General features: G+C 27.9%; 1 protein-coding gene across 3 annotated transcripts; it reads left to right on the top strand.

Annotated features, from left to right (window-relative positions):
- The first annotated feature begins 1,727 nt into the window (after positions 1 to 1,727).
- dgo (ankyrin repeat domain containing protein 6 diego) lies at positions 1,728 to 24,176 on the top strand. 3 transcript variants are annotated; one of them, XM_015517294.2, is made up of 10 exons: positions 1,728 to 1,860; positions 1,948 to 2,533; positions 18,257 to 18,518; positions 18,838 to 19,035; positions 20,447 to 20,545; positions 20,645 to 20,743; positions 21,095 to 21,217; positions 21,284 to 21,631; positions 22,719 to 22,926; positions 23,887 to 24,176. In XM_015517294.2, exons 3-10 carry the CDS (start codon positions 18,276 to 18,278, stop codon positions 23,985 to 23,987), a joined length of 1,419 nt encoding a protein of 472 aa, XP_015372780.1. In that variant the 5' UTR covers positions 1,728 to 1,860; positions 1,948 to 2,533; positions 18,257 to 18,275; the 3' UTR covers positions 23,988 to 24,176. The 3 variants fall into 3 exon arrangements, with proteins under 3 accessions (XP_015372780.1, XP_015372781.1, XP_015372783.1); XM_015517295.2 differs by having other exon boundaries at positions 1,948 to 2,537; XM_015517297.2 differs by lacking the exons at positions 1,728 to 1,860; positions 1,948 to 2,533 and adding an exon at positions 12,926 to 13,054.
- The last annotated feature ends 1,826 nt before the right edge of the window (positions 24,177 to 26,002 follow it).

The raw sequence follows: 26,002 nt of genomic DNA, 5'->3' as shown, positions 1-26,002 counted from the left end.
AAATTATGCTATAGGTACATATATTTTGGCATATTGATATACGCTATAACTGCAATACCCGTGTCATTATAGCTGCAACCTGCATGTGAACGTAAATATTCGTGTATAAAACGTGTGAAAAGTAAAGTTATTTAAAAAATAGTTTATTAGACACTAACCAGTAACCTTACAAGTTTAAACATCATATCAATTGAAAAACGTAGAGCAAAGTCATTATTATATTATATAGACATTGATGAAATAAATAAGTTTGCTGATGCACATGAAAATCACAGAATCATTTTAAAATAGTTTTGTTATAGTGTTGTAAATTGTAATCATATAAAATTATAAAAATGTAGCAATTAGCTTGTACCTATTGTTTTATTTATTTAAATTTTTTTATTTTTATTATTTAAATCTCATTTTTTGTGGCCCTACCTTATAACTGGGCCCCCCATTGGCCCTGTCTGGAAAAATTCTAACCTAACCTAACCATTGATGTTTTACAAATATATATATGATTGATTAGGTATTCAATTCACAACTGCATATTATATTAAGTACCGTAGTTCAGGCTTACGAGTTACGGTTTCCAGTCTTGACTCTTGGGTTATTATAATTTAGATATATCCACTAATGTACATGTATCTACAACCGAATATCTATGTGTTCAAATATATACCGGATGATCCATTTATCGTAAAACATTCATTATTTCAAAAACTATTAATGTTTGAAAAATTTTAAATATTTTTTAGTCGCTAATCGTTAAAATACATAATTTTTCTAAACAAATATTTTTTAATTCTTTATTCCAAAACAGAATATTTTTGGGGTACTTTGATTTATAAAAATCGAATTTTGAACGAGTTGTTTAGGAGTTGTATAGTTTATACTGTTTATAGGTATTTAAACTTTAAGTTTAGAATACAGAGCGAATTGGTTCAGGGGTACCCCGCAAAACTGTTGGGACACTATAGTATTTGACCACCATTCATTTAAACTTCTAAATACCTATTTATAATTTATAACTAATAAACTAATTTTCCAATAATCTTGATAGAAATACTTCTAATAATCATGATTCAGAATATGTAGTAAAAATATTTGTTGACGTCATGTTGTAATTAAAAAATGTAAAAAACTAACAAAATAAAAATTATAAATATAGTAAAAATATAATTTTTCCTTCCAAAAATTTTATTTTATAACGACTTATAATATTATGATAAGAAATATTTTCAACAATTTTAGTGTTAAATTAAATAGCGAGTGTCTTACGTTTAATATATGGATCAGTGTGGATCACCCCGTATTATACGATATAAATATAATAGGTACATATAATTTTCCTCGATTTAATAATTGTTATTATAGACCTTAACATATCAATTAAAATTATTTTTTTAATAATCACCTACATCATATTAAAAAAAAAATACGCGCATATAACCAGTTCTTCTACAAGGTAGACCTATCTACACGTACTTATATGTAATTTATAAATATTTATGGTACGGCGGCATTAAACCAGAGCATCGGCGATTATTATTGTATATTTTATAGTATATATTTTTATACAGGTAGGTATATACCTATTATAAGTACCTCCCGTCGATCTCGGTGACTCGGCAGGATGTGCGCCACTGCGACGGCAGCGTATCTGCGCGGCACTCTGCTGGAACGTACGCGATAGCTGCAGCCGCTATATTGCAGTGGTCGCCGGTCGGCACTTCGGCAGCGGCGTCGTCCCCTCACCGAAATTCTTTATGTTATTATCTTTTACCTGTTCCCCCCTCTCCATCCAACCCTTCTACCGCTCACACAGACGCCAACGCCGGCACTCCGGCACGTCCTGTACTTATACACCACAAACAGGTATACCATCGCCTGCTCTAACATTATATATTTATATTATTATTATTATTATTATTATTATTGTTGTTATTTTTTTACCTACTCCAGCCTGCTGCAGCGACTCGGCAGTCATATACGTACGCCAGACTCCAGCGCACCACGTAACCGTCTCTATATACCAAATACCAATACGACCATACCGGACCACGATGGTCATTGCGTTTCTCTTGTGATGTAGTTCCGTACCTATGCACGTCGTCGTCGGTTGTACCCGGTAATACACCATCGATCAGTCGTGTAGTGCCAATACTCACGTCGTGTAATTATAATATTATACTAACCAAATAACAAAATTACACATACTTATTTACACTCATTATAATATTGTGCACGTTACTTACGGTGAGTGTTGTGTAACATTGATCGCCGCCATACATTGTATATCTGCTTAAATAACGAGCCGTTATCGCGATTATCTCGTTTCAAAAAGTGTATCGTGCCCATCGATTCAAACAAGTTGTATATCATAATATTATTACAGCACGCGTGTACCGTATTCGGAAATATGTGATTCTGTGGTGTATCAAATAATATAATATGCGAACCGCTGCCCTTTCGTCGACCTCCGGATTTTTGACGCCGACGCCGCCGAACCGACGTGTGAGCACCACATATTTGGATTTTTCTTCAACAGGTAGGTACGTTGTACCTATGTTAACTATCATTATTCCTCTACACTAACGGTCTCCCTTACCCATTGTCAATATTATTATTACTTATTTTAAAAATGTGTATCTAGTTTCAACTGTCGACAACTAACTCTTAAGCATGGACGTAAATTCATGTTGGTACGTCTTACCAGATTAGCAATAACCAATAATAATATAATATAATATATCTACCTAGATAGGTCATAGAAAAATTCAGTTTTGCAAAATATGGTATGTTGCGTACCAATTTTCCTAAAACGATTAGTAATTTTTTGGTAAAAGTTTGAACGAGTTGAATGAAAAAAGACCATATGAATTACATTTTTAACTTTTTTGACCGAATGAATAATTTTTTATTGGCATTTTTAGAAAAAAAAAACTAGAATTAATCAAATACAATACAAACAAAAACGGTCTAATCAAAGTTACCAAATAATTTCAACTGATTTATAAATAATATGCATCACTAAGCTTGCCTATTAGCGACGGTACTAGTTTTAACAGAACTAACCTGACTGTAGTCCATGGGTGGATAGGCCATATTTGGCCTACCGTAAAATCTTAAAAAGGACCTCCCCAAATAAAAAAAAAATTAATAATACATGATATTAAAGGGCCTCATTACCGAAATACGAAAGGGGGGCCCACCGGGAAATGTCCGGTAGCCCGGTAGGCATATCCGCCCATGGACTGTACATAGATATTTATGTCTTATATTTATATACAATATAGGTAGGTTTCAGGAATATAAAATGTATTGAATTATACATAATATATTTGTACAATAACGACACTATGACAGGACGGTCAGGAGGATAACTTAATCCTCGAAAACTAGTATTTTAATATGGTAGTTTAAATTCAAAGTAGGATTTGTTTCGTGATTACTGTTTGTACATTATAAATAATTATAATAATTGTATACATTATTGTTATTAAAGACATACATTTTCTTTAACTTTATTTTAGCTACACATTTGCTGCTTTTATCTTATAAGTGCGTAACATAGTAAATTTTAAGCTTAACAGATCTCGTTTAGCTTCGTTAGTTTGAAATGTAGGATGTATTGATCTCTTATAAAATAAATTATATGCTAAAAGTATTGTTTAGATGATCTCATGGGCTTTTTATTATGTTTTAATTTTGAAGCGAATTGTAAGTATTTTAAAATTGTAGATGGTTTGTACATCTTAGAATGCTTATAACTTGCTTCAAAAGTAAAGCATAATAAACATCTCACGAGGTGGTCTTTATAATACTTTACCTTTAAATTTTTTAAGAGGTCAATTTACTCTAGTTTTTAAATTAACGGAACTAAACGTTATCTGCTGAACATAAAATTTGCTATGTTACGCACTTGTAAGACGGAGTCAACAAATGTCCGTATACCGTCTTCTTAATTATATAGTTTCTTCTTAGAATGACCTTAAACTAAAAGATTGTTCTCGTTTGTATCAATATTATAAGAGCAATGTATTTTTATTATTAAAAAAGTCTGAAGAGGAATACGTAATGAAATAAGGTTGACCTAAAGAAGTAAAACAACATACTTTTATACGATTGAAACTACATGCAAGTCTGCAGACTTATTATTTTAAAACAAGTTCTAAATTAAATGTTATTTTTAATGATTATAAACGTAACAAATAATGAGGTCATACATGTGTACATGCATTAATATACAACAACCAATTGACAGCATTTGAATTTTTTAGAACTAAATTTTAAATAACTACTCATCTAAAGTAAAAGAATAATATATTATATATTTTTACATTTTTACATTTAAAAAAATTAAAATTTGAGAGTAATTTATTACAAAATAATTAATATATCTTATCAATTTTACTATATCTCATACATGTGTTGTAATTAATACATATAACAATATTGATTTAGAACTTAATTGTTCTTGTTTAAGTTTAAAAAAAAATTTAATAGGTAAATAGTTATAGACTTATAGTAAATAAAGTATCGAATATAAATTAAAGCTTAAGAATTTTACTTAATAGGACGTGATACACATAATATGTGTTGTCTCCGTCTTACTAGTAACATAGCAAAAACTGTTTAGGGATAAAACCACTCAGTCTGTAATCTAAATAGAATAATAGAAACACCAAAAGTTGACATAATATAAAAGATAATATTTTCTAAGTCGTGGCTTTTTATTTGTTTGATATCATTAATAATAAATAAGTTATAATACTTTTAAAAATATGATATGTTTAATTTTACAAACTTCAATAACTTTTGATGTATTGATCTTATCAAAAAAATAAAAACGCTGCGACACAGCTAAAATTCTTTTTTCATGGTGAAAATTTGGTTTCTTAGTTATAAATTTATAAAGTTATAACTGTAGACTTTTCAATTCTTTCCCGCGTGAAACGGTTTTTGTTATGTTACGTACTTATAAGACGCGCGGAGACTACATGCGGGTATCACGTCCTCTTAAGTTTTCACTCATTACATATTTATACTATTTTATTGTTCAAAACTTAAAGCTATTTTTATTTTTTTTATCCCGAATAATAAATAATAATAGCTTAATGCCTTAATATGTTACACCAAGTCTCTTGTATTTTTGTCCTATCATTGATTATATTTTATTTACCCGTATCGGCCGTATCGACGTGGCGTACCTATAGTGTATTATAGTGTATATTATTATGAAACCGTTAGTTTCCCATCTATATTTTTCAATACTGTTAATTAACACTTCCAATATCATAACAATCAATATAAATTATAATGCCTATGATTAACCAATACCAAGTTGTGTCCCTTACATGAATTCGTTTCGAATGGCCATCGTGTGGCCATAATTATTTTTTAAAAACGAATCAATATTATAAATGTGTGAAATTACATGTTATAGTCGATAATATATTCAACACAAATAACATATTAACATGCACAATGTCTTCCCATATATAATAATATATGTATTGCAAAGTTATATCCTCGTAGCTCTAAGTGTTGTGCCCATAGACTTATAAGTCTATGGCTGTGACCAACCTTATGATTACACATATAGAAATGTTTCCTTGAATAGGGTTTAATTTTAATTTTGCGTGGATAAGAAATAGTTTTAGACACGCAAAAGTATATTTTTTCAAATATCATTTTTTGTTAAGTTTATTTGAATGGTTTTATTTAAAATTTAAGTTAAAAAGAATACAAAATCCTTTAAAAGTATTTATACTTTATTGGTAGGAACATTAAAATACTTTTTAAAACATTTTTTTAATTAGTCATGTGATGTTTTATGATTTATAATTATTTATAAATAAGAAAAGTATATTAAATTCGTACATATTAAGAAATTTATCATTTTACCCCCTCCCATAAAATTGTAAATCTACTCGGCTAAATAACATTGAATAGTTGTACAATATATTTTAGAATTTATTAATTAGATAAGTATTTGAATATGGAATAAAATATTATGTACTTTTAAGGCTTTTTAAAATCAAAACTTTCTAATAATTATGTCATCATGTATAAAATATGGAACAGAATATTTTCTCTTTAAGTGTGATAATATGAATTTGGTGCCTGGTGGTGAGGATTCAACAGGCGTATCTACAATATTGTCTCTTTCGCTCGCCCCCGTTTTGATCAATATCTTCTTTCAATTTACTTTTTTAGTCTAGTAACTAATTATTAATTCTACTGACCTTCTGAACTTAACATGAAAGTGAAATTAAATGTGATTTTTGTTCTTACCTTTCACTTGACAAAACATTATCTTTTTTTGGCGCCTCTTCTTTCTGTATTATAAAACTAAAAAATGTTCGGTTCCATTGGAACCAGGCACCTCTTTCCCATTGGGCACTTTAGGCACGTGACCAGGGCCCTGCGATCGATGGGCCTCCCTTAGATTCTAGAAGGGTATTTCTTCAATAAAAATATAATATTCAAAATGTCCGTTAAAATTTTTTGTTAAAAAATTATGTTTAGGTTAAGTACTTCCCAGTGAAACTTTATATCTAGAGTAAAATGTTTCATTTTTTTCAAACCTATATTATTATCATAATTTAAAATTAAGCTAGCTAGATACCTACCAATACAATCTTTTATTCTATAAATCAAAAACTTAAATTTTATCTTAACTTTTAAGGCAATACCTATAATACTTTTTATTTTAATTTAAAAGTTACCTATTTGATTATTTCAGTTGTATTATGAAACATCTTATACCACCCAAGTTTTTGATATTAAATTATTAACTGTATGGTAGCCGTAAGAACGCACTTATATAGAAACAAGTATACTTATAACAACCGTCTTTAATCTATACTCCATAGTTTGATATTTATAGCCTTATAGGTAGTAGATACTAGATACTAAGTAGTAGTGTACACAATTATTAAAACTAATCGTTCAATACCAGATGTGTAGCATATTACGTATTTTATTTATTATCATTTGTGTAACATTATGTATGCTTCGTGGAAAATTTATAAATACCTACCAAACCCACCATAATTTTTGAAAGCACTTACATTTTTTTCTACAAACCACAAATTTAAAAAAAGTTAAAAAAGTGGATGTCGCTCTGCTGTAAAGTAGTTTACAAATGGGTTACTGTAATGGATGGAATTAAATTTGAATTCAATGATATTATATTATCATTGTATACGAAAAACGATTCTGAGCGAAGATAGTTAATCTGTCTAGGATATATTATAGATTATTAAAAATTTTCAAAACTTAGATTTAAAATACAATTTTTTTTATGAATTTATAGCTTAAAATAATTTGCAAATTTTTGTGATTTTTACGTATGTTGTCAAAATTAAAATTTGATTGCTTGTAAAAAAAAATTGTGACTATACTATATTTCTTTTATCTTTCAACTGCTATTGTAAAAATATGTTAGGAGCCTTGTACTAAATTTCCAAATCTTGGATATAAAATGAAATTTTTTTATGAATTTATAGCACAAAATAAGTTGAACATTGCCGTAATTTTTACGTATTTCGTCAAAATTTGAACTTTGAATGCTTGTAAAAAAAAATTGTGACTATCTATTTATTTTATTTTTCAACTGCTATTGTAAAAATATGTTAGGAGCCTTGTATTAAATTTTCAAATCTTAGATATAAAATGAAATTTTTTTATGAATTTATAGCATAAAATAATTTGAACATTGCCGTAATTTTTACGTATTTCGTCAAAATTTGAACTTTAAATGCTTATAAAATAAAATTGTGACTATCTATTTATTTTATTTTTCAACTGCTATTGTAAAAATATGGTAGAAGCCTTGTATTCAATTTTCAAGCTTTTCTACCCAACAAATAAATTTTTATCGATATTTATTTAAAAAAAATTAATAATGATTGAAGATTGCAAATACCTATGAATAGTTCAAATTAAGCCGACATTTTTTGAAAATTGCATGGTGGATAGAATATGCTTACATAAATATTCGGTGAAAATTTCATGTATCTATGGTAATTTTTTTTAAAGTTACATCAAAAACCAAAATCGATTTTGTCGAAAACTGATCGTGAGTAAAATTTCCCGTTTTTCCCTTAATTTTTAGTTTGTTTATCCCGATTATTTAGAAAAATATTAAGAATTTTTTACTTTTGACTCCCGAAAGTACCAAATAGATTCACTTTCTGATCGAACGAGGTACAGAAGTCAAAAATCGAAGCACTTTACTGCCCCAAAACGTGATGACAGATTTAAAAATAAAATAAAAACACACATCATGGTAAAATCAATACATTCATCGCTCCACTCAGAATCTAAAAATAAAAAGTAAGAATCATACATTTTTACGCACATAGATAGATAATATTAAATAATTTTTCATATATTTTTAAATTCATTTTATAAACTGATTATCCATCAAATAATTTTATTACTTTTTAAACAAATCACAGTTATGAAACATTTCGAATATATTTATAAATTTAAATTATTATTATGAGCTTAAATTTTGATTTTAATAAAAACTATATTAGATATAACATATAAAATATTCTATCACACGTTCCTGTATGTTCTTTTTTCATGAAAAATGTATCATATATATTATTACCATTAAATTTACGTTTATACGCCCTGCGGTGACAATTGTTTATAATCTCACCTAAAATATGCGTAAACGGTAACATATAACACAAAATTATACAGCTATTGTTCTCGAAAAAAAAATAAAATCTTTCTTTTCGTAAAATATTTTAACGTATTTCCGATTATTTGACTAGGTATGGTTATTTTTCCTATTTCGATCAAATGCAATATTATATTTTGCTGAATAATGAGAAAGTCGTGTTTTTTCAAACACAATACAAGCTAAAATACAACCATTATTGCAATGTTGCCTTATGTCATTACTCGTTATGATGAACGTAGATAATGGTTATGTTACATCGGATTTTGCGTGAAAATTAATAACTGTACTATAACTTTACAATAAAGTGTTAAATGTTATCATTTTGCTCATCTGTTCCGCCAGTCAAACGCCTCCGATACAATAATGTTTAGGCGTCCTGGGAAAATAGAAACGACATACATAATATTATATATAAGTATACTATATTCATACAAATGTACAATATATAATATTACTTACGATTTATATTATATATTATAGTATAACACATTTCCGTTACATGATAAAAATATTAGTGAAATTAAATTACACACTTATACTTTATTCATACATAGATATATTATACTTTATTTTATATATAGTATAATATACCTAATATATTTAACATACCTATATAACATATCCATTAATTTTCTTTTATTTATATTTTAACAGTTAGTGCTTAATAATTCCACTACCTATGTCGAAATTTACCAATCGTTACGTCTTAACGTGTATATGTTTTCTAATATATTTTTCTTTTATCCTTGCAAATGCATTTTTAAACTCACATTTCACAATCCTTACTTACTGTATGGTTAGGTATACGATAATCTATTCTCTTGCACTCTATAACCCAAGCCTAAGGAACTTCATGACTGGACAATTTTCTACAAGTCTAATTATTTATAAAAATTGATTTTAATTCCGTAACCAGTTTCTAACAAATCGTTAAGCTCTGTGGTTTATTTTATAATCGAAACTACCGTATATAGTCTAGTAGTCAGGTAGATTAGGTATTTAGGTATACCTAAGGTATATAATATAGAGTATTTTATAAACTAAAATGAAACAGTGATTAATTTTTCCAAGCACATATTCAATATATACAGGATGGATTTTAGTTTAAGAAATTAATTTTAAAATAGCAGATATAAATGTTTTATGTTAAATAACAAAGAATTTACATAGCTATATAGATGAAAATTAATCATTTTTAATTTTACCTTTTTAAAAATAATAATAATACGTATGTAGTACTGTTTAGATATATTTATATCATTAGGTAAGGAAAATCTAAAAATGAACTACGTTTGGTACGTTTCTTTTACAAACACACTGGTGACCTACGATATCCTCCCACGTTCACAATTTCACATTAACTTTACATTCCCTGTATTATGATGACCTGATATTGTTATTCAAAACTTCATCACCTTTCCACAGTTTCTGACGGTGGTCAATCGCTTTCTTTTCGGAATCAATATACATTTATTTACTATTCATGTTCTTCGTCAAACATGAGTCTTTTAAATATATTCAACATTAATTATTTGTTGTATATATATTGATTATATTTAATCATAATGTATGACTAAAGCTTTAGTATTAATATATACTTATATTGTAATGGAATATCAATCAATATTATAATATTATAAATTTATAATACTATGTATGATTTAAAATAGGTATAACCTGTATGTATAATGTAGTATAGTATAGATATATAATGTGAATGGTTAAATTGTTTCTATTATATAGGTACCTACCTACTTAATTTTATTACAAATTATAATTTTAAATATTCTTTGTTGATAATTGATTTGAATATCATCCAAAAGTAGATAATTTAAAAAAAATTAAAATATATTTATTAAAGATATTATATGTTGTACCCAACAACTATAACCTATATATATATATGTACACATTTCTAACAGAATATTTGATGTAATATAGCTGTTTTTAGTCTAGAATCTAGATGCTAATTATCAATGTAGTTTATTAACAGTCTAGTGTTTCATGTGTTTAATAGTTGAAGTGAAACATCATAAACGCTTTCAACGATAAAGGTAGGGTAGGTACATCATAAGCCATAAATACCATTCAATTTAATGAAATCATCGGATTCTTATTAACAAAAATGTTTACATATATATTTTTAAACATATTTTGATAGGTAAATTATTTTCACTAATAAAATGATTAGTCAAGATACTTTTAAGTAAGTTCTAGACTAATATTGGTGCTAAGTTCATATTAGTATATATTTAAGAATTTGACAAGGACCAAAGACAAAGACATTAATTTTTATAAGGCCCAATCCATTAATTTCATTTTAATAGAATATCATAATTAAATTTAGAGTTGGCTTCTGCAATTGAGTTCGTTCTCAACTTCAGATTCTCATTTAAAAAACTTAACTCATAAATCATGAGACTCTATTTTATTAAGTATTTTTAATTGTATATAGGATCATACGAATGTTAAGATTTAAAAATTGTGTTTTATTGCTTTAGCTATAAACCTTAAAAATATCCATTTAAATTTCAATGACTATTTAGAAAAAAATAAAAATGTAGCCTAGTATAGGAACTAGGAAGAAGGTACCGTGAAAACATGTAATGTATTTAATTTGTAAGTCTGCAGTGATATTGAAATAAAAAAACAAGTGCCCTTTATTTAGACATCATATAATATGCATAAACCTAAGATAATTTAATACTTTTTAATAAAGTATCTTGGTATAATGTATATATGTCTATTTGTATTTTACAATACTAGTTTTTAGTCACTGGCAGTATTTTTTATTTTTCGTTCATCTATGTGAATATTTGATATTATTATAATTGTTCGTAATATAAGCTTAATATTGAAACATAAAGTTGGATTAGTTTAATATCAGTATAAACAAGCTTTATATCATAATAAAATAGTAACATAGAATTTTTTAGATTAATATTAACATGCACATTGATTAATAATTTTCCAGAAAAGTATATAAAAAATTAGCTTGTTTGGCTTGTTTAAACTGATTTTTAAATGAATCGTCATGTTTCTTTTCATAATATATAGTTATTACTTTTATGTTTTATATTTTATAAGAAACGCAATAACCTTTGTATCTATTATAATATAAGTATAAATCAGAGATAACTGAACAAATACCTATTCAAGTGGACTTAAATTAAAGTAAAATTTGCATATTTTATAGAATTGGTATTGATTGGAAGAATGCATAATAAATCATTGTTGGTCAGATTCAAACAGATTATGACTTGTAGGTATAAACTTTATAGTTCCTTGTTATATTATGTATATATATTATAATAAGAGCGACGAAGGTATATATCATTATAGCCTATAGCTACCCGTACCCATATAATATAATATATATTTATAAAAACGTGCGAGTTAGCTCTGGTAATAACGTTAGTAGGTACATATATGCGTGTCTAAATTTATTATTGATCACGTCCTTCTTGTAAACAAACTAATCGAATTTGCCAGTCACTAGCGTTAATCTATCGTAAATTCGATTAATTTTTTTACTGATATTAAATATTTGGTAGTTGGGTATTCGTTGTATTTATATATAATTTTTTTTACCGCTTATATAAATAAAATCAACAAACGAGTACAGTCGAACACACGTCGCGTCCACTGTTTCCACAAAAAATAATTCTTTGATTTTTTCCTCATTATATTTTATACACAACTATTATACCTACGTAGTAACGATCCTTTGAATAAGTACACTTCATCTGCATATCCGTTATGTAATTTAAAAATATACCATGTGCCCTGGATACACAGAAAGAATAAAATGTACAAACAACGACCGAGCATGAATGGCATGCCATCTACAATTTGTCACGCTACATCAACCGTGCGCATATATAAGTATTAAGTACATATAGGTACACACACATAGTACGTAAGTATGTAAATACAATATAACAATATTAGTCTTCCATCACCCATGGATATTTCGAATTTGCTAAGAACCGTAAAAAAGTATTATTGTCTACACGACTACACACGTTAATATAATAGAACGAAGAATAAATATAAATTCGAACGTGTATATACCTTAACCTAAGTGGTACATACCTAATAAGCAATAGCTATGTATTACCCTATATGTATAGGTACTAGGTAGGTATATTCAAAATTTTCGAACAAGTCACATTTATCGGTTTATATTTATACCTATATATTGTATATAATAAAATTATTTGGTTTGGTAATTAGGACAATTCGATTCAAAAGAAATTGTTCAAGTTCGGTACGTGTGTTCGTTCCAGATGGATTTCTCAACAGGAAACGCAATATAACATTATGCTTGACGAGTCACGAGTTTGAAATGAGAGTAGGTACTAGGTAGGTATATACTGTTATAATAATATAACATGAGATATGACGGTTTCTCGAGAAAAAATACATACGAATGTTTTGATTATGTTACAGATAGCGTACATTGTAGATATTAAGATATATGATATAAAATCGGGTAGGACAAAATATCTTTTATTACTATAACAATAAATAACATAAAGTAAAAACAATATTTTGTATATTTAAAATAGGTATTTATTTGATCCATTGTTATTTTATCATGTTGAAACTTTTTTTTTTTTTATTTACACAATAATATATACATTCTGTACAATTATGCACAATTAGCATATTTGATAAGGGTTACATATAATACATGAGTACATGAGTAAGAAGCCACCCATTAATGGCACTTGACTGGAGGTTGTATAAAACTAGCTATGTTTATATATACTGATTTTTTATTATTATTATTATTTTTTTTTTTTTTTGATATTATAGTTCCCTAACAAGTCACGGCACCAGCTCCTTTTTTTTTTAATCGACGCTTGGGGTTGCCAGGTAATGTTAGGGTGGATAGGTTTTTAATGAGTGGGTTTTGGTGTGTTTGCAGCCGGGGATGAAAGATTTTGTAGAAACGTATAGCTTCTTCTGTCACGGTTTTAATTGACGGGTTATTATGTATAGTGTAATTCGAAACAAAGGGTGGAGCATTAGTAATTTTCCGAAGAGCAATATTCTGAAATTGTTGAATTTTTTTAGTATTGGACAATTTTGCTGTACCCCATAGTTGAAGACCATATAAGTTTGAGTAATGTTTTATACATAAGAACTTTTATAGTTATTTATATATATATATATATATATATATTTTTTTAAACTGGAGTGTTTGTTAATTGTGAGTAGCGTTCGTAGTCTGCGAAGACGGGCGTTTAAGGCAAGTCTTTTTATACGGATATGGCTATTCCAAGTGAGGCGCTTATCCAAGTTGAGTCTAAGATATCTAACTGAGTCAGACGTGGGGATAAGTATGTTATTTAAATAGACATTAGGACAAATGGAATGGCATAAAGTGAATGTTGTATGTACTGACTTATTGGGATTAGGTTTAATGCGCCAATCGGTGTACCATTCAGACATTAGGTTGAGATGAGTTTGAAGATTTTGTGAGGCCGTAATAGGGTTTTTGTCAAATGATATGATGGCTTTGTCATCCGCATAATGTTGAAACTTGAAACTAAAATCGACATTAGTATTTAGTAACGATATTATACAATAAGTACTTAATGGGTATTATAGTGTATAATGTATAACAAATTAGAATTTAAAAGGCTGTGTAAAAATAATGTAAATCCAATATTATTGTAATTAAAGAATATATAAACGCATTAATACTTCAACACAGTGGTGACGGGATATAGAATTATATGAAGCATTCGTGTCTGAAAGCCCTTTGGCCACCACTGCTAATTATGGGTGGTGATAAAAATATTTAAAATATACAATATATGCTTCAAAGCTTCCACAATTTAGTGCCGCCACAGTTTTAACATAAATATTGTTTTTTTTAAACATTTTTAAACATGATGGCAAGTTGATATAAAACATTCTCATTTTAGAATTTCATCGCATTTTAAATTCATATAATTAGTCTAATGACTTATTTAAGTTCTTTTTTCTATTGATAATACGCCGAGTGTAAAGTATATTGTTTGAATTAATAGTATATATATATAAAGTAACATAACATTACATTTTGATTCAGTTGTTTTTGTTTTATGGGTAGGTACGTTATTTTATCTATAGACAAATCGTACCTTACTAAAATTCATGAATATCAATTTTCTTAGCTTAATTTTTTTTGTTTAGAGAATTTATAAATGTAGAATGTGCGCGTATCTCCATACACAAAACTATATATGTAATAAAAAGAGAAATTTAAACATAATCGACATGACGACGTGGTAAAATTAAATCATATAGATATATCTAGTAGAAGTTATAGTATTTACTTTACATAAATCTACTAAGGATAAATATATTAATTTAGAATATAAAATGAATTTATATATTTTAATAAATCTCCGTCTGTCCTGGAGTATAAATACGATTACATATATTATTTAATGACTTTGTATACTATACACCTGCAGCGTATACAATTCTTCAGTTCTAGTAACTAATTGAATAAGATTCGAATTAGGAACCCAATGATTACAACCTATGTCCTAAATATATAAATATATAATATATATCTGTTCTCAAGGCTAAACTAAAGTAAAAGTAAAGAATTAAACAATAGTGGTGCGTACGTATGCGATATTTTCAATGTTTCATCAGTAAGGGAAACGGACATCTAAGTGCAGTATACTACATAGTTTGCTATGCGATTCGTTATTATAAAACCAAAAGTTTTTTCACTGAGGACTTAGGTATAGTAACACCTAAAACTCTATTCATTTTTACAGTTGTAAAATAATAATGATACTATAATATGTTCTAATTATTTTAAAAAAATCTAAAATGAGCTTTTAAATGTTATTACACTTAAACATTATATCTCACGTGTTGTATAGGAATTCAAAATCATTTATAATTTTATTAGCCACATTACATAGTACATACTTTATTGTTATACAGAAAACATATTATATTTCATTGTAGTAACTTATTTCTAAATTGTCTACAACTATCACAATGTATGCGCGTACCAGACAGTCTTTATTGTGTTGAATGATTCACCAAGCATGCTCATCCCCATTTTCCATATAATAATATATTTATTTAAATTCTGCAGTTTTTGAAACTTTTAAATATACTTAGTGACTATTTTTCAAACGCATGAAACATTTTGTTTTATTTCAACAGTGTTGTATGACGACACAAACTTCTGTTTTTCAAATTAAAATCCTCTATTTTTACTGTAAATTATTTGAAGATGTTGATGTACCAGATTAAAAATCCGAATGAGTAGTTTCACGTTTACTAAAATTGTTATGCTAAGGATAATAGTCCTTAAAAATAGTTGCTAAATAATGAAGACACGAAATACCTATAAATATATAAATAAAATTAAGATTTATTAAATTAATTAAAAGTATAGGACTCAAGTGACTTACACTAAATTGTATCTTTATAGAGAGGAAAGGAGGTTTATGAAATTATCAAATATATATACTTTTTAAATCACACGCTATATTCGAGCCACTATAGTGATGTGTCTCCCTCACTCGTAACACAGCTAGGTTTGTCACTGAACGCATTGGATACTAAAAATTAATGAGTAATAAGTTAAGAACTACCTATTAAGTACGTTTAATCAATACCCAATACAAGTTTTACAACATATTACTATATTTTATAAGGATATTATTATATGTATTAGGTACTTATGAGTTACTACTAATTTATGCATATCATAATATTAATTAGTAAAATAATAATATTGTCTTATTAAAGTTGATTCATTAATTTAAATTAATTATATCGAGTAAATATTATTAAAATTAAAAATAAACATCTTTTTCACATAGCAATAAACATTTATGTCATACACATATAGTATAATATACACACTAGTGATGGCTTTCACTCATCAACTGTAAGTTACCGCCCCCTTATACTCCGGGACCCACTTCTTACATGTAGTTATTCTTATTACTTATTAAAATATTATGCTCATTCTACTTAAACTATACCGAGTTTTCTACGTTCTACTAAACCATCGTATATTTCTATATCTATAACGTCCATAGCCATTATAAAAACATATCTATTTTAACACGTCACACTCGTGCATATTATATATTGGCACATTAAATAGAAATAGTATTATATATTATTTTATTATTTATTATATTATATTTTAAATAAATATTCAGCTACGTCAGGTCAGCACCCCAGGTTCGAAAGTTCGGAAGCTTTTATAACCGTTTTGTAACAAAATTTAATTACGCGTTAACTTTATTTTAACTTACTAGAAAATCGTTACGTATAGCCCAAATATGCACCTCTCGTGTACGCGCGATGTATTAATGTATATAGCAAAAGTATATTTATTCTGCTCTTATGAATTCTTGAACACTAATTTAAAAATATTATTTTAAATTTTAAAAACCATTATTTCTATAAACAATTTAATTTCCTATGTTTGAATACAATAGTTAATATTTAAGTACCTATTAAAAAATAAAAGATATATTAGTTTATTTATTCTTCACTTATTAATGATACTTAAATAATTAGATATAACATGTGGATTATGAATCAAAATATAATCTAGTACTTACTATACCTATATTCTTATTATTATTATTTATTTATTACGAGCTGTGACCCCCATATTATGTACAAAAATATATAAATTTAACCTAAGTAGGTGTTACAGTTACCCAACTTTACAAATATAAATTTTATGGAGACAATAGTAATAATACAAACACATGATATAATATTATATAGTGAGACATAAACATTTACATTTTTAGATACATAATAGTAATAATACAATATTTATTGATGTATAATAAACAAGTGAGGGTGCTCATTGCCAAGGCACATCATCCTATCAATCGAATCAATCAATCAATCTAATCAATTGGTTGGTTTCTGCCGTAATTGGTATTGTGTAGAGTAATATTATAATAGTATAAGCCATAAGGTATAGATAATACATTTATTTTAGCTGTATAAATGCAGCATGATTGGTACTTGGTAGGAAGCAAACTATTATGTCAGATAAATATAAAATATGTAGTTTGGTGTGGCACGGTAGTATACGCTCAACTGCGGAAATACTTTGAGTACATTACCGACTGGTAATACTAGCTCTTGGATGGATGATCACTAAGGTTTTTAGCAACAAATCCTTGCTACACATACAAAACGTGTCCCAACCCACCGTTCCCCTAACACAGTACTAAAATAAACATATATATATATTAAGTATACTCATAAATAAAATTTTATAAATAGCCATATTATATAATATATAGAAAGTTCATAACTTACAATTTATTTGTAAGTAGGTAAGAATTTAATATATACATAGGTACCTACAACAGTGGTGTCGGATATAACATATAAGTATATAACATTAGTGCCATTAAATCACTGCGTAAAAACCATTTATATTAAAGCAAACCTACCCTGAAATCTCACTCCTCAAATATTTATTTTTATAATTTGGCATAAATGCATATTTGAAGTGAAAAAATTAATTACACCATATGTTCCGTTTTCCTGTAGATAATGCCAAAACCTTGGAATGGTGGATCTGAACCCGGCTGAGAAACCAATGCTAGAAGATGGCAGAACGGCCCTGCACTACGCTGCTTCGACGGGCGATAGTGACTCGGTTGCCGAACTATTGGCCGCCGGTTCCGTGGATGCCAACGCCCAGGATACGGTCGGCTATTCAGCCGTGCAAATCGCCGCAGCTGAAGGTCACCTGGACGTACTGCGGCTGTTGTTGCGACACGACGCCAACGTTAACCTGCACGACAACCTGGTGAGCTTAAATTGATATATTGGTGTTGGGGAGGAAAACTTATAGTTTAACTTGTGAGCGCCTGCACGTTCGCAGGATTTATAATGCGCCACGCGATATTCCGCTTGGACAATATATTTTTTCTCTATAAGAAGTGCTACGGTAATTAATTATTAATAATACGATATAGGATTATATACGTTCTTGAATGTATATATATTTTGATACTAATATAGTTAGTACTTTAGTAGTTACGTATAATACTTACTACTTACCTAAATTTTATAGTAATTAATAGTTCATATTTGTTATAATAACTCTGGTTGTATTTATAATATAGCATGGCAATACGGCCCTGCACGAGGCCAGCTGGAAAGGTTATAGCAAAACAGTGGCGTTGCTCGCATCTTCCGGCAGCGACTTGGACCGCAAGAATTATGGGGGATCGTCTGCATTGCATTTATGCTGCCAGAACGGACACAACCAAAGTTGTCGGGAACTCTTACTTGCCGGATGTAATCCGGATGTCCAAAATAACGTAAGCCGTAAAATAATATCTTATAACCTAATCTTTATATGCTCACTTAAAGAAAGTCGAGTTTGACATGTTAATGTATTGCATAATCAGATACAGGTACTCTAGCTGCAGTTGAATAGTTGAACTATTGTTAAAAGTTAAAACTATATTTATTTATTTTTTTATTATCTCTTAGTATAAAACTATATATTAAAAATTTTTTTTTCTTTATTATTCCTATTATATAATGTATGCATTTATAGATTAGATTTAATTGCGTGATGGTATGTGGCTTTGCGTGCCTATATTGTAGATATGTGTAATGTGTTATATAAATATAATAAGTATTAAGTAAATACTGTGTATGTTTTATTGTTTTGCAACAACGGTCATCTTTATAAAGATGATGTGCTCATTGCTTAATATTCATCACGAGTAAGCGAGTTAGGTAGGTATATTGTATAGACGGCTGACGATAGTAAACGTTAAGATTATAATATACGCCTATATATATATATATATATATATATATATATTATATTTCTACGATGGTGATTCGGTGCTTTTGAGTTTTGATATTGATTTATATTTTATATAATTATATAAACCGGAGTCAGATGACTTCATATAACTTGTACAGTAAGTTGTACTGGTTCTACTGATTATGTACATAATATGTCATATTATTTTTTCAACTTAGTTTATTCTCGTTTTTTTTTTTTTTAATTTTCTTTTTAAGCTTGCTCTACACAATAAAGATACACTGTAAATGATCATCGTGTGGGTGATTATTGTATTGCTTAATTCCATATACAACAACAATCGCCTATCTTTTGACAACATTTATAAAACAAACAATGCACTGATAAACGTAACTAACAAAAATACGTTTTTAGGTAGTATAAGTATTATATATATAAGTACTTCAATTTTCTGGAACAAATCCATCAGGAACTCAATTAATGGTTCCAGTATTTTGGTTAATGTCATCTATTTCGCAATTTCGCTTATCCCGCCAGAGTATATATATAGTCTCAACCATTATAAACGCTTTGATAGCCGTAATGCATGTTTTTGTTTGCAGGTTATAAAACAAACCGTTAAATTAGTTTAGATACGCCTGTGTCCATTTTGAACACTGGGTGTGATTTTATTGACATAATATAATGTGCTATGTGTAAGGTACTTTTGAACAGATCTATTACACAGTTCTTTATCTTTCTTAAAAGTCAAAAGGATAGTTAAAATGATTGTTCTTAATTTAAATTTCAAATCTCAAATTAATACTAATAAGTATATTAGGTAATTAATAATTATAATAATATAAATATATAATATATAAATTCAGACCTAAATTTATAAAATTATAAAAGTGTAAAAAGTGAAATTTATTTAGTGCCTAAATAATTATTGTTACCTTTCAATGTTTCAGTATGGTGATACACCACTTCATACAAGCGCCCGGTATGGACACGCCGGAGTACTGAGAATATTAATAAGTGCTCAGTGTAAAGTTTCTGAGCAAAATAAAGTATGTAAAAGATATGTTTAACAAACTGATGCACGTTTAAGATCGTAATAATAAACTATAAACTGATAAATTGATATTTTTTTTTTTAATGTGACATAGAATGGTGATACGGTACTACATATTGCCGCAGCTATGGCCAGGAAGAAATTAACTAAAATAATTTTGCAAGCTAAATGTAATATTGCATTAAAAAATAAGGTAAATTGTTACTATATGCACATAATATTTTATTTATTTTGTCTATTCAAGCGAAACATTAAATAATTATTTAATGACAATATTTAAGTACTAAGTCATACAATGCGTATAGTATTATTATTAAACTGTATATCACAAAATGTTTAAAATATTATATTCAATTTAGATTGTAGATACCTATGTACGTTTATCATTTATTCATATCAATATATCATTTTGAATTACTAAATTCTAATGAAACAAAATTGATCAATTGTATTTTATAATTATGTGGGAAAAGTATTAAAAAAAATTATAATATTCTTAAACATTATAAAACCTAATATTGTTGTATTTTATTTTATTTTATAGCAAAACGAAACTGCCAGAGATATTGCAGAACGTAAAAATTTGACTGATATTATAGAAATTTTAAATAATCCCCTGTACAAAAAGAAAGGCAGCAGTTCAAAAACGAAAAAAGATTCAAAGGATGTATGTGAATTTATATTTAAATAATCATAATAAGTATAGTTAATTTTGTAATAATAATGGTTTTAGAGTAAAAAACGAACCGATACGAATATTAAAAAACAATGGTCTCCCTACGGTTGCCATTATTTTCCGGATACCAAGGAGTTCCCGAAACCAAAGTTGAACTCGTTGCCTGAAGAACCCTTGCACGCAGGTGAACAATATTATCTAGACTTGGCTGGAAACATTAGAAAAGGACCAGTAGGAGTAGGGTACACATGTTATTGTGCACCCTTTTTCAAAGAATTAGAAGCTCGATTAGACCACAATACGAAAAAGTTAAAACGGCAGATTTGTCGTACGGAAGATAATATTAATCGGAGATTGTGTTCTGTTGAGAAACAACTAAAGCGATCAAACGAAAAACTTCAGCAGGTAAACAATTATTATATTATATTTATTTCTCCAAATACAATAAATAAATTATTTTTATATGCGAAGTTTCAAAAAAAAAAAATTGAGTATGAAACATAAATATTACAAAAGAAGATTCTAATCTATAAAGAATAATTTGCGATTCTTATAATTTATTTATTTTTCGTATTAATTGAAAAACAAATGTTTGAGTTATAAATTAGTTGTCTATAGTTTTATATGGTGGATAGTTTTATTCCTAATGTGGAATAGGTAGTCAAATCAATTTAATTGTTTTTATAATTTTATACATACCTACACTACACGACTACTGCACGACTACTGTAGGATATATGATGGTATTAAAAATCAGAAATCTTAAGAAACAAGCAAAATCATAGATTTTAATGTTTAATATATTTATATTTGTAATATCATCTGCAGTTATCATATATTCGTATCTAAATGTTTAAGATTTATTATAAGTTATAACGATCAAATGTAACATAGGCGCCCTTAGGGGGGGCTAGCTGAGGCATTTGCCCCTCTGGCTTTTTCAAAATATGTTTTTAATTAAATGTTTTAAAATAAATTACTATATACTAAACAACAAATTTAAAGTATAAAATAAGTTGTAATATAATAAAATATAATATATTGTATACGAGTATAACAAAAAAGGTTATTATTGTAAAACACCTATAGTAAAATTATAATATTTATCCTCAAATCCTAACATTGCCCCCCCCCCTAGAAAAATTTCTGCGAGCACCTATGTAATATAAATATATATTTTTAACCAATTAGGCAGGTATAGGTACTTAACTTAAATGTTGGAAAAACATTTCTGTGCTACCTAATACGCATCTACTTATACATAAAATAAACTGGTTTATGATTTATTTCACAGTTAGGTTGAAACAATAATAATTAATCTGTTATTCTTTATGATGATAAATGAAAAAGAACCGTACATTTTCAAAAAATAGCAATTTGACCATGTCTATATAACAATATAATCGATATTCGTAGACCGGAAACTTTTCATGAACTTGTATAATAGTGGAAATGACATATGAAACACTAAATGTAAACTTGTGTTGTGCAGGTGGTTGAAGAAGTGAGCGACAACGACAGCGAGTTGGAAAACCGGTTTCGAACAGAATGTGCTATTGATACCACGGTCATGGACCCAAACTTACGATGGCGGTTAGACTATCTGACAGCTCGACGTCACGAAGATATACCATGTAATGATTCTGGATATAGCACTAAAATGTTTAGTAACTCCCAAGGCCCATCACCTTCATTGTCCAGTAAGTGGAATTTATTTTATCATCAGTATCACTTTAATACTATAATAAAGAAATGCACTTAAATTTGAATTAACAAAATAATGTGAAATGTGAAATTGAGAAGTGTAAATGCTTACCCTCTCTCCCAGGGGCAGAGTGGCCGGTTTGGGAATGGGAATTTTCCAGACGGCCTGGATCATATTATGACCTGGTGGTCCGACTAAATTATATTAGATTTTATTCTAAAAAATAGTACCTAAACGCGTAATTTGTATATCTAAATCATTAAAACACAATATATAATTAATAATATTACATTGGTTTCAAGTTTCAATATTTAACTATAGGAATAAAACATCTTCCTGAATAAGTGATATATTATTATATTAAATAACACATAAAAAATTAAACGAAATAGCGAAATAGTGATTAAAATACTTTTATAGATTTTTAATAATGAATAAAATTAAATGTATTTAATATTTATATAATTGTATTTGAAGTTGAAGTAGGTAAATATAAATATTATATAATTCGAGAAAAATTTTTTGTGATTAAATTGATAAATATAGAGGGTGGTATGGATAAATTTAAACTCTCGGTCTGAATTTTGTTCCCACTGTCTGAGGCTCTCCTATGTATGAAAAAATATTTATAAAATCGATCTTAATTAATAGGTAGGTACTGATTATATATTTATAGCTAAATATAAATATGTCAACTATAGGTAACAAATTATCATTACACAATAAAATATATCGTCAATAATAAAATAGATAGGTAGGTATTAGATTAGCTTTTTGACAGAGACCGATAAAAACGGACACGGCCGAAACGCCAAAAATATATATAATAGAAAATCCACCCGTCTACGGCGGGGGGGCATAGCCCTTTGGCCGCCCCCCCCCCCGGTCCGCGCCTGCAACAACTAAAAACATGGTATTTTATATTAAATAGATAAATACATTTTTATGATTTTAGATTTGATGGAGAATGGCACGGTGCCTGTCATAGAAAGCAGTAAAATGCCAAAATCATTAAGTGTATTGCCTGACAATAACAACATGGAAAGTATTGTATGATCAAAACGTGCCAAAGTTATCTAAAAAAATTGTATATTTCAATAAACAATTAATTATAAGGGTTATAATTTATTATGAGATTTTTTTACATTTTTATAGTTTTTATAGTTATCCAGTGCAATATAAATTATATTTTGTTAATTTATTAATTTATTTCATGTTAATACAATTATTCAATAACTATATGAATTGTGCATTTTAATCTTGATTTGTCTTGTAACATACTGTACTAAAATATAGGTATTGCGTACATATTAGCTACTTGACAAGTTGAATCAGTGATTTTCATAGGGACTAAGGTTAGATTATCATTAGATAATATTAAATACTTACACATACATAAAAATTATCTTTAAAATTCACAACATGCACCATAATGTGATAAAAAATAGAAATTAATAATTAAGTTTTAATTCATACAAAAATCACATAACAATATTTACATGCATTATAGGTACATAGGTACATGTACATTAATGAAATATATCGATGTAAAAATCTTCACTTGTCTTGCTGATATGCACAAAAATCGACTTATTACTATTATTATTATTATTATTTTATATGAATAATATAACATTTACCCCATTAAGCAAAGCTTGTGGCGAGGTAAATGAGTTGTTAGAATATAATGATAATACATTACATATAAATATGTGTACAAGACTTTAGAAACTTCTAATCTAAATATACCAAATAAAGCAAAATTTATACTGACACCAAAGTAACAACTTTAAAAAATAAATACTAACCAAATACATAAAGAGAATTGCTATTACATATTTTATTATGAAGAAGTTGTAAAGTATCACGCGAGAACAGTGGCGCCGAACCTATAACCTTCAAAAAGGGGCGACCACATCCCCTTTTTTTACGGTGGGTGGGGTCGTAGTGGTCCGTGGGTACCCCAACAAATTATTTATGAATTATGTTTCTAACTCCTAAGCTATTAAAATATATGGTTTTTATTTTGTAAACAGGGGTGGTGGTTGGTATTAATTTTTACTTGTCCCTCCCCCTTTTAAAATATAGTTCAGCGCCACTGTGCATGAATGCTCTTTAGGATATCCCTGCTGAAGCACATGTCATTTTAAAATCTTTTAAATATGCATTTGAAAATATATTACTCTTCTCTTTAAGAACAATTTAAAGCTCTGCAAACACACATAGGTTATTGGTATAAACCTTAGATATGGCAATGAAAATTAACCATTTCATTTCTATTTTTTACTCATCAAGCCAAAGGAAATTAACTTAATGAACTCTTGAGGATACCATTGTACCAAGTCACTTATCAAGTGAAAGTAGCAAAATAGTCAATATACCAAAACATTTCCTTCTTATATGTTCCTATGATATCAAACGATCTATCAAACTCAATAGGTTATAGGTACTATAGTACCCTAGTTAATCTGTGAGTCAAAACAAAAATTAAACAAATTTAAAATTAAACCAGTCATTCTCCACTAGCCTAACAACCCTTTTATACTTACATTTTTCTTACACAGAAGAAATTAAACAATTATTTACAAACTATAAATAGGGATAGCTGGATATAATAATAAGTTTGTTCTCTAGTTCTCTTGCTGGAATTTAAAAAGATTATTCTTCTCTAAAAAATAATATTACTCCAAATTTCCAACTGATAAAAAGGATAAATTACCTATCAGAATCACTTATATTATTATTATTATTAATAACCTAATCAATATTCATGTATTAAGAGGACGCCAAACCCGCATGTGTTGTCTCTGTCGTACTACTCGTACAAATGCGTAGCATACCAAATTTTACGCTCAGCAGATCACGTTTAGCTCCGATAGTTTAAAATTTAGATTACATTGATCTATTATAAAAATTAATGACAAGATAATTATCTGGGGCATCTCACGGTCTTATTATTATATTTTAATTTTTAAGTGAGTTATCAGTATTTTGGAATGTACAAACAATATTTACAATTTTAAAATACTTACACTTAACTCGTTATAAAATTAAAATATAATAAAAATCCA

The sequence above is a fragment of the Diuraphis noxia genome, unplaced genomic scaffold, assembly GCF_037042655.1.
Source record: "Diuraphis noxia isolate RWA-SAM2 unplaced genomic scaffold, SU_Dnox_SAM2 contig0003, whole genome shotgun sequence".
Classification (NCBI taxonomy): domain Eukaryota; kingdom Metazoa; phylum Arthropoda; class Insecta; order Hemiptera; family Aphididae; genus Diuraphis; species Diuraphis noxia.
This window is presented reverse-complemented; position numbering and strand designations above follow the sequence as displayed.